The sequence below is a fragment of the Daldinia decipiens genome, assembly GCF_022478715.1.
Source record: "Daldinia decipiens strain CBS 113046 unplaced genomic scaffold F4813scaffold_43, whole genome shotgun sequence".
Classification (NCBI taxonomy): domain Eukaryota; kingdom Fungi; phylum Ascomycota; class Sordariomycetes; order Xylariales; family Hypoxylaceae; genus Daldinia; species Daldinia decipiens.
Window position 1 is genome coordinate 21,975 of NW_026054586.1, and position 13,472 is coordinate 35,446.

Below are 13,472 nucleotides of genomic sequence, written 5' to 3' on the forward strand. Positions count from 1 at the left end.
GCGGGTGAAATTACCTAGCTTCTCCCCGCGGTACAATACCATAATAACGGCCCCAGAGTATGGGGTACGGAGTCAGGGACCCCACCGACATATCTGCCGATGGCCGAGGTGACCAAATCAGGCCTCGGCAAAATGAGACAAACACATCCCCTGTATCCCTTGTACCCCCCTGTAACTAACCTCGATTAAACCCTTTCAAGCTTCTCCTCTGCGGCGCAATCCATTCATTTATTCGTTCTTTATCAACTCCAGACAATGCCACTCGCCATTGATTTAAGCTAGTGATATTCCTTTCCTCCTCCCACCATCTTCCTCAGTTGTTTCAACCATATCAGATAGTATATACCAGTTAGTATATACCTCCATCTGTCAAGACCATCTTTCAAGATGGCTACCGAGCGGGTCAATTCCATTTTGAAGCACCTATCCCCCAGCTCACCTTTAGCTGCCATGTAAGTGGGCGACGGGTGTTGGATTAATCTGACAGGTAGATGAGGAGGAGTAGGAGTCGTAAACTAACTTTGCTCGCCAATTTAGCACCTCAAAGAACCCGGACGATGTAGTCATCACGCTCGCGATCCGGACGCCGCTTTGCAAGGGCAAGAAGGGCGGGTTCAAGGATACGTCCGTCGAATACCTCATGTATGCCATCTTGAAGGCCGCCCGGGAACGTCTAGTCTTCTCGCCGGATCTCGTAGAGGATATCTGTATGGGTAACGTATGTACCAATATCTGCCACTCGCGGCACCGAGCTAAGAGACAACCGTTTTAACTTGTTTCTTTCCATTAGGTCTCGGACAGCAAAGCAGCCTACAAGGCCCGTGCCGCAGCCCTCGCCGCCGGATTTCCTAATACGACAAGCGCCTCGTCCGTCAATCGGTTTTGCTCCTCGGGACTGAAGGCCACAGCCGATATTGCCCACCAGATCGCTGCTGGCTCGATCGAGATCGGTATCGCTGCTGGTACCGAATCCATGAGTATAGGAGGCGATAATCTCGAACAGCCTTTCGACGAAGAGGTGACTAAGCATAGCCAAGAAGCCGTCGACTGTATGATGGCCATGGGCTGGACGAGTGAGAATGTGGCCAAGGATTTTGGCCTGTCCCGCAAGGTCGTCGATGAGTATGCGGCCGAGAGCTTCAGGCGGGCTGAGCTAGCTCAAAAGGCTGGCCTTTTCGACGACGAGATCGTGCCTATCACCACCAAAGTGAAGGGGCCCGACGGCGAGCTGAAGACGGTTACGTTAACGAAAGATGAAGGTATTCGACCAGGGACGACGGCTGCCGGGTTGGGGAAAATCCGGAATGCGTTTCCTCAATGGGGTCCCATCACTACGGGAGGCAATGCCAGCCAAGTCACCGACGGCGCCGCGGCAGTAGTGCTCATGAAACGTTCCAAAGCCACCGAGCTCGGTTTACCGATCTTGGCCAAATATGTCGGGTCGACTGTTGCCGGTCTGGCTCCTAGGATCATGGGTATCGGACCAACCGTAGCGATCCCAAAGTTACTTAAGCAGCACAACATTACTCTCGATGATGTTGACGTGGTGGAGATTAACGAGGCGTTTGGAACAATGGCCGTATACTGTAGGGAATACCTCAAATTAGACTGGGCCAAGATGAATCCTCGAGGAGGCGCCATCGCGCTTGGCCACCCTCTCGGCACGACAGGCGCCCGGCAGATCGTCACTGGTCTAAGCGAGCTTAGGCGGACTAAAAAGAAGATTCTATTGACGAGCATGTGTATCGGAACGGGAATGGGCATGGCTGGCCTATTTGTTAACGAGCAATGATACTCGTACGCGATAGATACCTTCGATTTTAGATAAGCTCACAGCAGGGAGAGAAACGTTGGAATTAGATGTTATTCCTACCTATCCACAATCGATACAGATACAGATACATGTAATCAATTCTAGTATATGCGCCATGTCACTTTGCCATGTCCTGCGCGGCTTACAACCAAACTTGTGTTATAATCTTCTTACTAGGTAGCATTGTGTGGTATAGTAGCAATGGATTTAAATCTCCGGATACAAGCAGGCCTCTCACCTGCTAGGTTAAGGTGTTACTTGACCGTGGGAGTCATTATTGTTAGGGGGTATCATGCCTTAGTATTTCTACTACATAGAACGTAATTACTAGTACCATTACATTCGGTCCAACAGCATCCGCAACCCGCATGTCCTTGTGTCCTTGTCTCCTAATCCGCTCATAGAAGTTTGGCAAATGCCCAATTGATATCGACATCGTGAGACTTCTTCAACCCGCCCTTCAGCCAACAGGTGTGCTGGGTCCCCGTATCGCCTTCGATATAGCCCCAGCCGCAACCAGTACACCCAGCAGTCCCGGCACAGTTTTTCATGCAGTCCAATATGCTCTCCGTAGGAACCTGGCGCAGATTTGTTGACTCATTGTCGCTATAATCTATACCGCAAATTCGTAAGAATCGCTTATCGGAACCGGGAACTTGGTAGGTAGTCCCGTTGGCAGCCGGGCAGTCAATCTTTCCTTCGAAATTGCCGGTAGGGGTGGAACTCGAAGAGGTACTAGTCTTCGAGGGGCTAGAGGTGGACGTCGTCGAGATGCCGGTATTTGCAGGAGTGGTTGAGCTTGAGGATAGGCTAGAAAATATTAACACAATATAAGCATGGATGTATTTAAGCTTGCCCCTGTATAGCGACGAATTCAGGCATCACGAACCTTGTCGATGAAGTGGCACCGGCACCGGCACCGGCACCGGCACCGGCAACAGCAGCAGCAGCTTCATTAGAACTTTGAGACACCCCTCTACCGACCCCGACACCAACCCCGACACCGATTGCAACGACTAACAGGAGCGATATTAATGCCAACAGCCACCAGAATTGGGTTCTCTTCAGCCCTATTATTCCCTTCTCTCCTGGAGGCGTCTGTCCACGGAGCGCGGCGGGAGGCCTGTCCCCTCCAGCGGACGACCCTTCGTCGGAGGGTCGCGGGCTGCTAGGAGGTGTCGCATCGCCTAACCACGTGGATGGTAGGCGTTGACGCCTTTCAGGATTAGAAGAAGGCGCAAAATAGGCCCGTGACGCATTCTTCAGCTCGTTAAAGTCGCGATTGGCGAAGAAATCGAAGCCGCGAAACTCCAATGGTGATGATTTATCCGCCTCCCATTTTCCTGCTCCTGTGGTTATATTCGTCGTCACCGCCGCTCGCGGTGCCTTTTCTGCTTCTGCGGTGACCTTGTGTTTTCCTAGGGCAGCTAAGGGTGGCTTCGGGCGGCCTGGAACGGCAGTGGCCAGTTGGTCGGACGGCGCCATTAGAGTCGTCTATCGTCGAAATTGACCATTACCGAGAAGTAGGCATTATATTACTATAGGCTGTATAAAGAAGGGCTGGAGCTTAAAGCAATTGAAATGATCGGACGGCGGCAAATATGCTCGCCTACTATGACAGTACGCAATAGCGAACGGAAATGGGGGAGGACGAGGGATGAGGTGGGATTCCGAAGGATTGTTATCACTGCTGTATTTAGATGTCGCTTTAATATTAAGGGGGATTTACCGATAGTACGTAACAATAATTAGCTATACCCCATTCATACATCAGCCGAGAATTCAAGTATTGATATTAGTACGGATTAGTCGGGCATGTAAATGTAGTCGTTGACACCTGTCAAGTTTATATTCATCAATTTCCATTTCTAGCAGATTTGCATTCAAGTTCGTCTTCTTTATACCTACGACATACACCGTATACACCCTCAAGCCAGATATCTATTACAGATTACCGAGAAATATTCGGGGACATAGAAGGTAATACGCAGTTGTAAGTGTTCTATCCTACCTCGGGGTTGTCACACTAGAAGGGACGAGACTAGGACATCTTTAGCTATAGCCGAGCTTTGGCGTTAGTTTGCTAACCCTAGATCGAAGAGCTAGAGTTAACTGATATACCTAGGTACCCTTCATTAGATCATCTCATGCTTAAGGAGGATATTGGCGAACGTAGATACTCTGTTTAAAGTCTATGAAATATTACCTACTCTTACAATAAAACGAAGAAAAAGAGTCAAGATAAACCTAAAGCTAACTCATAACAAGCTGATAAAAGATGCTAGCCAGCCCGTAACTGTATAACCGAGTCTAATAAGCTTGAAATATTTGTGTAAAATGGATTGATTAGTTGTATATTTCAGTCTTCCGGAGATGCTCTTTCAGGTCAACTTTATCATAAAGAACATTGTGAAAATAAAACTCCCCGTACCTAGGTACCTCCGAAAGAGAACCTTGGTGGAATCCTCTTGATTGGTCAAAAATTTAACATTGGTCTGTGCATATGCATCTATGTACTACCTACCTACCTACCTACCTAGGTAATGTGGGTACATTACGCAGGTACTCTTCATGCAAGTTTAAGATAAAGTTGCAATTGGAGAAATGCTCATCTCCAGTCTCCAGCTACGTGTTATTTGATATCACCACTTCTATCGCTATCTACATACCTACATGTACCTAATTTAGGTACCCGACAGCCATCTTCCTTAGGTCGATTTCCAACTGATCTTTGAACAAGGAAGAATAAACGTGCGCACGAAAAGCTCCTAGTATCTTCTATCAAAATGGTATTACTCCTTTCGAACTCCTTGCCTGCTATTCTAGAGCATGCCTCTTATTGACGTCTCCTAGAATACGCAATTCAACGCTGCGCTCAAGCAGTCCACCTCTATAAAGCGAGACCTTGCCGGTCTATCGTCATCCGACGGCGCACCTCCCACACCCGCGGCGCTTGGTTCTCTCTCCGCGTCGCTGACAGCTTTTTCGCGAACTCTCGACGAGTACAATGCGCTTGCAAAGCAAGAACTAAATCCGGCAAAACAGGAAAAGGCTCATGAGCGGATTAAGAATTTTCGAGCGGAGCTCTCTTCGTTCCGGACGCAGCTGGACGAACTGAAGACGCAACGAGAAGATACGCTACACGCTCAGAACCGAACTGAGCTGCTTGGTCGGCGACCCTTCACCACCTCTACCCCCGAAAACCCGTACGCAAACACGCCGACACCACCGCAATCTTCATCTTCCCCTTCGGTCCCTGCAAACCGCTATGGAAGCGGTGGCCAGTTAAGCATGGGTAGCAACGACTATACGCGGGAGACGCACGCTTTGCGGGAGCAGAACTTTTTCGCGAGTACGAATACAGCGCTTGATGAGTATATCGCGCGGGGTCAAGCCGTACTTGGGGACCTGGGTACGCAGCGTGAGATGTTGAAGAATACGCAGAAGAGATTATACAGTGTCGCCAACACGCTCGGCGTTAGTGGGGACACGATACGCATGATCGAGAGAAGAGCGAAACAAGATAAGTGGATCTTTGGCGCCGGTGTGATAAGCTTCTTTGGGTTTTGTTGGCTGTGTCTACATTTCCTCCGATAGGATGGACGGGTAGACACCGAGGAAAATTAAATTTTGACAATGGAGAACGTTGTGGAGGCTTGTATCGTGAGTTTAAGCATCAGTTTTGACGTTTAGCATGGAGTTTTGGCGTTATTCTAAACTATATATAGGTAGGTAGGTTCTATGCCTTTGGCGCCTAGGCTAACCTGCCTTCCACTTTTCTCTGCCTCTTATTCTAACGAAAGAGGCAGAACTTCTAATTATATATATCTCTCCCGAGAGTCGAAGATATGCTTTAGTTGCGGCGATAATATATCCCATCCTATTGCTATCCGAGACTTTGTTCAGTCGTGAACGGCCCACGAATATGCAATGCAGGCTGTTGATGAGTTTCTACTTTCTGCCCTATTTTAATGCGATGGTGAAAAGTACATCCTTCGTAGTCTCAACTTCAATAACTTTTGTCTCAGGTAAAATATGATTGCTTGTGCTCATCTGCCCACCAAACTCGGTTGGCCAGTTCTCGACATCCCACTCAAGGCCCTTGGTCGTGATTACGCTCGGCTCTTTGACCGGGACGATGCCGACGTACTTGGCGAACGGCTCGCCGCTCATGCGAGCGAAGTCGCCAACGGTGGCATCAGGCTCGCGGACGTGTATACGATGCTTTCCAGCCTTGAGAAGGAAAGACAAGCTCTCGCCGGAAAGCAAAAACATCTTCCCATCTGCGTAGGTTGGTGAAGTTTGGAATAAGTATAGATGATGTATTTGGCTCAACCCTTGATCAACGCGCCCTCCTAGTCCGCCCATACATATGATGTCTCTCTTTGGAAACTCCATACGAACGAACTTGACAGCCTTGGCGAAGTCGGTAGAATACTGATCTGATTCGAAAATAATAGTACAATCCGCGGGCTTGGTGGTGAAAAAACTTCTGGACTCATCGGATAGAGAATCTAGGTCGCCAATTATGGTATTAAGATTCACCTATACGACTGTTAGCCAGACAGGCAGGCAGCGCCTCGGATGAAAGAGAATCGCGGCTAAGAGCCTTAGAATATATCTCTTGTATCCTTCTACTTACATAGTTACCACTAGCAGAAGACTCGGAATCTTTCTCTGTTAATAACGATCTTCGGTTAAGATCGTAAATCTGGTTGGCACCCCCATCAGCAGCGACGCGTGTTTGAGCTACGATATAAGTCGGTATGGTTACACGTGAAGATTTTTTTTTTTTTTGAAAGGGCGATATACCTATTCTCCAGAGATCTCTAAACAAGCCCTCGTCGCTGATCGGCTGGTTTAGAATGATCAGAGCGAAGTCATACCCCGGGTAAGATAGGAACTGTCTGATAGGATACCACTCGGTGCATATATTAGGGCTTTCTTGTGTCGAGCCCATGCTGATATATTTACAAGAGGCAACTGAAAGGCCTTCTCGCTGGTAGGAACCTGGCCGAATGCTTACACCAGTGACAAGTTTTTAAAAAACAAGGTCGAACACAAAACTTGGGTTTACTGATTCGATTGCATTAGGTAGTATGTCAATGTTAATGTTGCTCTCTAGGTAACCTTGAATCTCCCAAAATGAAATGACAAAGTGGGCAAATGGTAGAACCTGATGAGCTGTTTGTGTTAGGTGGGTAAGCGAAGAGAATAAGGACTCAAAAACAGAGAGGGGTGAGAGAGACTTGATGAAATTCGGAAACTAACCGACTTTACTTTACAATAATATCGAATAATAAGATCTAATAGGAATCAACGAGTTTCATTTCATACCTACATGCAGGTAATTTAGTGAAAACTCGAAGTGAAAAGTGTACACCTCGATTGGGACGTACTGACTTTCATTCACATGCAAGCAAGGTACCTAGGTACTAATGCATTACCAAATAACGTCACTTGAGGCTACAACTACATGGGACGCATTGACATGGAACCTATACAGATTAGGTACCTATATACCTAAGGTAGGTAGGTAGGTAGGTAATCTAGATTTACCTCATAAGGCCCGGGCACCTGCAGTTAAGTGGTTAGGTGTAACCCCACCCCGAATTTTAGCGCGCAGAGGTTTCTCGGTCATTATACGAAGTAGACCGATCCTTATCTGGATTCAATTCAAAAATTTAGAAGCGGGCAATTCTTAATATCGGTGCTTCATGCTTACAAACCAGTCTTCGAAACCAGTCTACCTATTTGTTCTCAGCTTGTTTTCCGCGCATATTTCTTCTTACCCATCAAACCGGCTTAGGAGCTCATACGCTCTTTAATATCCCTTCCTCATTCTTTTGGCCGTTTTTTCACGTATAGCTCGCCGGTAACATGTACAGATCCGCCTTGCGATCCGCGCCTAGAGTCGCAAATAAACTGCGACCAACTATCATTTCGCCGAATGCACGGCGCTTTGCTTCAACTTCCCCTACAAATAATAAACGAAGTTGGAAGAGTTCGGCTGTGAGATGGGGTCTAGCTGCGGGTATTGTGTATTGGTATAGCACCAGCGCAGTCTTTGCCGAAGAACCACTGCGTATGCGAGCCCAGTTTCTCTGCCGCGATTTAACATTTTCCTGTTTTTATTAACATGTCATGCGGGTGATTAGCTAGAACATTACCGCCGCCACCCCAGTTCTCAGATGAGGACCTCCCTACAGTAGAGGCCGTAGTCGCACAGAAGCGTCGAGAAGCCGAAGCACGACTGCAGAAAGCCGCATCAGCCCCCGAACCACCAACAGCTTCCCTGCCATCCGAGATATCCCCTTCTGCACCTGCTAAAGATGTCGAGACGCAAGATCAAGCTACCTATCCGGAAGGAAGCCCCGAAGCTTTAGAAGAAGAGGCCGGTCAACAGGGAGCGTTCAACCCGGAGACAGGCGAGATCAATTGGGACTGCCCTTGTTTAGGGGGGATGGCTCATGGACCTTGCGGTGAAGAATTCAAGGCGGCATTTAGCTGTTTTGTCTACTCTAAGGAAGAGCCAAAAGGGATGGACTGTATTGATAAATTCCAGTACGGCCTATTTTGGTGTACATAAGGATGTTCACTGTATCAAGCTAACAGATGAAACAGGCACATGCAAGACTGCTTTCGGCTTCATCCCGAGGTATACGGAGAGGAACTGGATGAGGACGAAGCTCCCGCAGAAGGCAGTCCTGAAATTGCAACGGAGAAACCCGCTGCCAAGACATCACATGGTGAAAATAGCACAGTAGCGAAAGTAGAAGAGACGACACCAGCTAAAAAGTCAGCTAAGGCAGATGCGGAGACCGCAGAGGTGCTAAAGGAAGCTGAGAAGCAGAACGTGCCCCCGGCGCGACCCTAATAAGTATAGACCTCGAGCTCTTCGGGCATTTGACGTACTCGGGTATTGTCTCATGAAATAGATATCTGGAGCCGTACATTTTGTACAACATAATACCGGTTGCGTTATCGTAACTGCTAAGTGTATATTATAGGGCACATGAGATACGGCGAAATGAACCAAGCAACTCTCTCAACATAAGGTTTTTTTATTTTTTTATTTTTTATATATACCTTGAGATACCTATCTGACTCTCAGCCTTATTCTGGGAGTGGTGGGTTAATCAAGGATTAAGCGGTCTAGTATTTGGAGGCCGGGTCTTGCGACAGGGAACCCTTGATGTGTTGCTGTTGTGTTCTCGGCCTTTTTATTTTCGATGCAATGATCAAAGAGGTATGGAGTGCGAAGGCCGTGGAAGGCCATGCTGACACCTGGGGTAATCCCCACACAGTCTATAAGACGTTAAGTTAATGGACTATCATGTATAAGTTCCCCTGTTCACCTCCAACTCCAGCTCTTAATTCCAACTTTACCTGCCTCTAAATCCAATATCTCGTCACCCATCCCCAAACTTCAAGACGAACGCAGCCCGGCTGTAAATCCTATTCTTACGAAATACCTAGGAGTCCTATCCAGACCTGCTGTATTAACCCAGATACAGGTTACTACTTCTTACAGCCACCCTACGCATGGGACATGACAGCACCACATGAAGGAGATAAAATCAGTCAAGCTAGTTCTTCAGCGAACGATACTTGTCAAATTCGTATTGGTATCGCTGCAGAAGACCATATAGCTGCCATAGCCCCGCCGCGAGCCAAGCGGGCACAGGTTGCCCGAGCCTGCCAGAGATGCAGAAGACTACAGAAAGCCTGCAGCGACTCTCGCCCGTGTCGACGGTGTACCAAGGCTGGGCTTGCTGATGAATGCAGCGGGTTTCCCGTCCAATCCCGAGTTCTAACCCGGGCCCGGCCTACTAAAACGCCAAGGCTCGCTAAGATACCAGTAGAAGGAGGTGTAAAGCCGTTGAACTTTACTACGCCTTCGCCATTTATCAAATTTGACCTGCCTACGAGTCCGCAAGCATTTACCAGTTTTTCAAGGCAGTCGTTTGACAGAAAGGTAGACCTGCTGCCACCTCGAGTAGTTGAGTATTGTTCTGGGCGCTTCTTCGAACGCCTCGCCCCGACGATCCCGATCGTGACGCCCGAGTACGTCGCCAATCTTAGAACGCGGCTCGCCTCGGATAGCGAGGCTTACTGCGTTATACTTGGCTTGTGCGCCATGGTAACGTTGCAGGTTGAGGATCCCAACGGTAAGTCTTTTGGGAAATCTGTTACGGCTGAGAATAATGCCGCATACGGCTGGATGCTTCTCGAGGAGGCTTTAGCAGCTCACCGTTATCTTACACGGAGATCGAACCCCTCTCTAGACTCGGTTCTACTCGTGTTCTTTATATACGCGTGCCACGCAAGTTTATTCCACCATTCTCAGGCCTTCTTCTTCCTTCGCGAAGCCGCCACGCTCTTCATCCTAATCAAGCCGGAGACCCTAGATGATCTTTCGAAGCTGCTAGCCGAGAGACTTTTCTGGGTTCTGCTCATTTCTGAGAGGTCTCATGCGATCCGTTACCGGCGCCCTTCTACGCTTCAGGTAACTACCAACGGCTTCGGGTTATCATTCTCTAGGGATCGTGAACCCTCGCTAGCTGGTTTCCGGTGCTTAGCTGCTCTCTTTCGTTCCCTGGATACCAATTTCATAACTCTGCTCAACCAAGAGTCAGCTCCGGGTGCAGTTCATGTTAATTCGTTTGACGAAGCCGAGTCGGCCATCAATGCGGCGTTGAACCACACGTGTCCATCTGACCTTCTCCCAACGCAAAAGGCTAATCTCAGGGTCACGCAACTCTGGCTCCGCATCGTGCTCTGGCAGTTACGGTTGCGTTTGGGTCATCTCTCGGAGCAGAATATGCGGAGTAGCCGCACGTATCACTATCCGCTAGACGTAGCAAAGGACCTAGCACTTTCGACCCGCGATTTACCTGTACATAGCATCCAGGTACATGGAGTAGGTATAACGGAGAAGTTGTTCGATATTTCCTGCGCTGTGGTTAACGTCCTCGCACGTGTGCCCATACAGAATACTAGGACATCGGCAGATGACGATTTAAAGTATCTAAGACGGCTAATCCTGCAACTTCCTGGCGGTGCAACAGTCTACGACGCTTTGCTTTTAAAACATATTCAACAGACGTTACCCACAATGGTAGCCGGGATAGAAATATAGTAACCTTAACCGAGTTTGCATCGCACGGGTCTCTAGATAAGATGGAGCAAGAAATCCGAATCTCTGAGAAGTGCACCCTTGATGGCGCCGAAATTTAAAAGGCGCTACGTACTTTCTATTAGCATATTAACTACGATACACTGGGTATGTTCAATCCAACTCAGCATCTGCAGTTATGCTTGGTCTATCTCCTTCCCTGGCTTTCCGTCTGTCGATACCCTCTTGATAGCATCGTCACCCCGCTGTGAGAATGGGTCTATCTTCGTCTTGGAAAAGTTGCGTGCTGGAACGTGATGCTCGAAGAGCAGGTCTAATTCGGCGTATGTTCGTCCTAAAATGTAGAGAAGCATGTCAGTCTTAATCTGGTCTGGTAAAAACCAGATATCATACGGCGTGATGATATATAACACGTCGTACCTTTAGGTTCAGGTAATCGAAAAAAGACCCAAATGGAAGATATCAAACAGGTCCCTGCCCAAAAAAAAGCTGTTTTTGCGCCCCAATTCCAGGCTGTGGATGAGAGCTGATAATTGGTCATGACATTGACGAAGATATTACTTGCATTGTAAGCAGCACGGGCGAGGACAATCGTTTTAGCCTTCAGTCGTGTCGAGGATAACTCCGAGATCAAAGAATATGTGACGGGTCCGACCGTGAAGTCGTAAACGAACGTGAATACAATCAACATCCCACCGATCGCCCACACGGAGCTATTCGTCCCAGGAAACGAGAGAGAACCGACGATAATCAGAATGAGAAGCTGACAACAGAGTCCGCTAAAGTGGATGGTACGGCGACCCATTCGAGACACTTGGGCAACAAGAGTCAGCAATAACCAATTTCGCTACGCCAGAAAATAGGGATGTGACCGTAGATACCACATACTGAGGAACCAGGAGCCGGCTGTACCAACCATACCCAGTGCGTATTGTCCCATAGAAAGAGAGAAGGAGTTGGAAGCGTCCAATCCTGCCTGGGTTCTGCAACATGTCAACTCCAATCCCGAGCTATCTCGACTGCATTCGACTATGATTAGGATTAGGACCTTACAGGAAGTAGGGAAAATAACCCATAAGGTTTTGACCTCCGAGCGTCTGGACGAGCCAGATGCCGACGACAATTTCGGTCCTTCGCAGATCAATTCCCCTGAAGCAATCTCGATAGGTGAGGCCTTGCTTCGTCCGCTTCTCAAGCTCGTTAGTGTGTTCGATCATTGCGATAGTCTCATCCGCATCGAAGCTCAGGTCATTTGGCGATGTTAATCTCAACAAAGACACCCTGGCCGCCTCCCGATTCCCGTTTCGAATATGCCACCACGGAGATCTAGATGCTAAGTTAACCATATGTAATATTTTTGTGGTTTTGTGCTTGATAACTCACTCCGGGACGAATACCAAGCCGGCAAGAATAGGCACAGGCCAGACCCATTGGACTCCAAATGGAATTCTGTATGCCCATTCGTCAAGGCGACCGACGGACCCTTTGTTCACGGCGGCCGCAAAGAATTGGCCAATCACCCAGCACATGTTAATGAATGTTGTCAGGTATGGCCTAAGGACGACGGGAGCGACTTCAGACGCGTATGCTGGAGCAGCGGACTGAAAGGCACCCCAGGGGATACCTAGGTAGCTATTGTCAGTCTTGGAGGAACATAAAAAACCGGGTCGATTAGGTACTCACCGCATAGTATTTCACCTATAACAAGAACTTGTACATTAGGGGCGAAGAACAGCACGAATATGAACATGATCATCAAGATTAGAAACCCGATTGTCGTGATCTTATACCCATAGCGGTCCGATGTCCAACCAGCAAGGATGAGGCCGAGGATCTCGCCGGCACGTGCGCCGTTGGATAATCCTGACTGCCACGCAGCGGACAATACCCATTTGTCCTTGTCCACGCTGTAAGTGCCGAATTTCTTGTTAAATGCTGGTGAGGCATAGAGGCTACTTAGTAGCGCCAAGTCATAACCTTCCATGATGAGCGTGGATGAAAACAAAACAGACCAAGCGATGGCCTTCGGGTAGAGCTTGATAGCCTCGAAAAGTGACATTTTCTGCTCAACATCCGCAGCGTGCTTAGCCTCCGAGACATGTGTTTCGTCATGCAGCAAGTCCTTGCCCTCGGTTTGCTTATTGTCCTCCTCTATTGTACACACGTCTTCTTTTTCGGTTGCCATATTTTCTACTGATAAATAATTTCTTTGCTGTTTTGACGAAGATAGTCTCCTTTCTCGGTTGAAGAGTGTTCTTATTGTGTTTGTGTGGCTTGGTGGGTTGAGAGTATTGCAAGTAAGGACGCCATCGTGTCTATTTATTCCCTCTCCTAAAGGCTAGCCAGCCTTGTTGCTCTCTACTGGATGAATCGGGGTCTATCTAATTTCTCAATGGTCTAGGCTCCGCGTGGGGAATGGAGACACGGTCAGCTCGTGCGGGGTGAAGCCGGGGGAGCTGGGCAGGCTGGGGACGGTCTCGAGATACCATCCCATCGCTATATCATTAACCTAGTCTTTTA

The 13,472-nt window shown here is 48.3% G+C and overlaps 7 protein-coding genes across 7 annotated transcripts; 4 read left to right on the top strand and 3 right to left on the bottom strand.

Moving 5' to 3' along the window:
- F4813DRAFT_373242 (thiolase) lies at positions 1–2,085 on the top strand. The gene is made up of 3 exons (XM_049244798.1): positions 1–452; positions 538–718; positions 791–2,085. The coding sequence occupies exons 1-3, from the start codon at positions 388–390 to the stop codon at positions 1,790–1,792; spliced, it is 1,248 nt and encodes a 415-aa protein (XP_049095690.1). The 5' UTR covers positions 1–387; the 3' UTR covers positions 1,793–2,085.
- F4813DRAFT_243105 (uncharacterized protein) lies at positions 2,002–3,959 on the bottom strand. The gene is made up of 3 exons (XM_049240057.1): positions 3,718–3,959; positions 2,703–3,650; positions 2,002–2,623 (listed from the first exon to the last, which is right to left on the bottom strand). The coding sequence occupies exons 2-3, from the start codon at positions 3,296–3,298 to the stop codon at positions 2,212–2,214; spliced, it is 1,008 nt and encodes a 335-aa protein (XP_049095691.1). The 5' UTR covers positions 3,299–3,650; positions 3,718–3,959; the 3' UTR covers positions 2,002–2,211.
- Positions 3,960–4,384: 425 nt separating this feature from the next.
- Positions 4,385–5,410, top strand: F4813DRAFT_393311 (V-snare-domain-containing protein; the record flags this gene model as incomplete). Its single annotated transcript, XM_049247400.1, has 2 exons — positions 4,385–4,390; positions 4,667–5,410. The coding sequence occupies 2 exons, from the start codon at positions 4,385–4,387 to the stop codon at positions 5,408–5,410; spliced, it is 750 nt and encodes a 249-aa protein (XP_049095692.1).
- A 366-nt stretch (positions 5,411–5,776) lies between these two features.
- On the bottom strand, positions 5,777–6,773 carry F4813DRAFT_393312 (thiamine pyrophosphokinase; the record flags this gene model as incomplete). The annotated part of the gene is made up of 3 exons (XM_049247401.1): positions 5,777–6,358; positions 6,456–6,562; positions 6,626–6,773. The coding sequence occupies 3 exons, from the start codon at positions 6,771–6,773 to the stop codon at positions 5,777–5,779; spliced, it is 837 nt and encodes a 278-aa protein (XP_049095693.1).
- Positions 6,774–7,430: 657 nt separating this feature from the next.
- F4813DRAFT_373255 (uncharacterized protein) lies at positions 7,431–8,897 on the top strand. Its single transcript, XM_049244799.1, has 3 exons — positions 7,431–7,898; positions 7,972–8,377; positions 8,438–8,897. Exons 1-3 carry the CDS (start codon positions 7,694–7,696, stop codon positions 8,688–8,690), a joined length of 864 nt encoding a protein of 287 aa, XP_049095694.1. The 5' UTR covers positions 7,431–7,693; the 3' UTR covers positions 8,691–8,897.
- A 41-nt stretch (positions 8,898–8,938) lies between these two features.
- F4813DRAFT_243658 (uncharacterized protein) lies at positions 8,939–11,121 on the top strand. Its single transcript, XM_049240061.1, has 2 exons — positions 8,939–9,151; positions 9,331–11,121. The coding sequence occupies exon 2, from the start codon at positions 9,366–9,368 to the stop codon at positions 10,953–10,955; it is 1,590 nt and encodes a 529-aa protein (XP_049095695.1). The 5' UTR covers positions 8,939–9,151; positions 9,331–9,365; the 3' UTR covers positions 10,956–11,121.
- On the bottom strand, positions 11,042–13,445 carry F4813DRAFT_243558 (sugar transporter). Its single transcript, XM_049240060.1, has 6 exons — positions 12,636–13,445; positions 12,336–12,576; positions 12,006–12,278; positions 11,841–11,935; positions 11,373–11,765; positions 11,042–11,286 (listed from the first exon to the last, which is right to left on the bottom strand). Exons 1-6 carry the CDS (start codon positions 13,135–13,137, stop codon positions 11,129–11,131), a joined length of 1,662 nt encoding a protein of 553 aa, XP_049095696.1. The 5' UTR covers positions 13,138–13,445; the 3' UTR covers positions 11,042–11,128.
- Between the last annotated feature and the right edge of the window lie 27 nt (positions 13,446–13,472).

Coding starts and splice junctions, on each gene's coding strand:
- F4813DRAFT_373242 (XM_049244798.1), top strand. CDS start 388: ATGGCTACCGAGCGGGTCAATTCCATTTTGAAGCACCTATCCCCCAGC. Junction 453..537: donor AGCTCACCTTTAGCTGCCAT/GTAAGTGGGCGA, acceptor TCGCCAATTTAG/CACCTCAAAGAACCCGGACG. Junction 719..790: donor AGGATATCTGTATGGGTAAC/GTATGTACCAAT, acceptor TCTTTCCATTAG/GTCTCGGACAGCAAAGCAGC.
- F4813DRAFT_243105 (XM_049240057.1), bottom strand. CDS start 3,298: ATGGCGCCGTCCGACCAACTGGCCACTGCCGTTCCAGGCCGCCCGAAG. Junction 2,624..2,702: donor GGTGCCACTTCATCGACAAG/GTTCGTGATGCC, acceptor AATATTTTCTAG/CCTATCCTCAAGCTCAACCA.
- F4813DRAFT_373255 (XM_049244799.1), top strand. CDS start 7,694: ATGTACAGATCCGCCTTGCGATCCGCGCCTAGAGTCGCAAATAAACTG. Junction 7,899..7,971: donor CTTTGCCGAAGAACCACTGC/GTATGCGAGCCC, acceptor GCGGGTGATTAG/CTAGAACATTACCGCCGCCA. Junction 8,378..8,437: donor GACTGTATTGATAAATTCCA/GTACGGCCTATT, acceptor CAGATGAAACAG/GCACATGCAAGACTGCTTTC.
- F4813DRAFT_243658 (XM_049240061.1), top strand. CDS start 9,366: ATGACAGCACCACATGAAGGAGATAAAATCAGTCAAGCTAGTTCTTCA.
- F4813DRAFT_243558 (XM_049240060.1), bottom strand. CDS start 13,137: ATGGCAACCGAAAAAGAAGACGTGTGTACAATAGAGGAGGACAATAAG. Junction 11,936..12,005: donor GGTTATTTTCCCTACTTCCT/GTAAGGTCCTAA, acceptor GACATGTTGCAG/AACCCAGGCAGGATTGGACG. Junction 11,766..11,840: donor AGCCGGCTCCTGGTTCCTCA/GTATGTGGTATC, acceptor TTGTTGCCCAAG/TGTCTCGAATGGGTCGCCGT.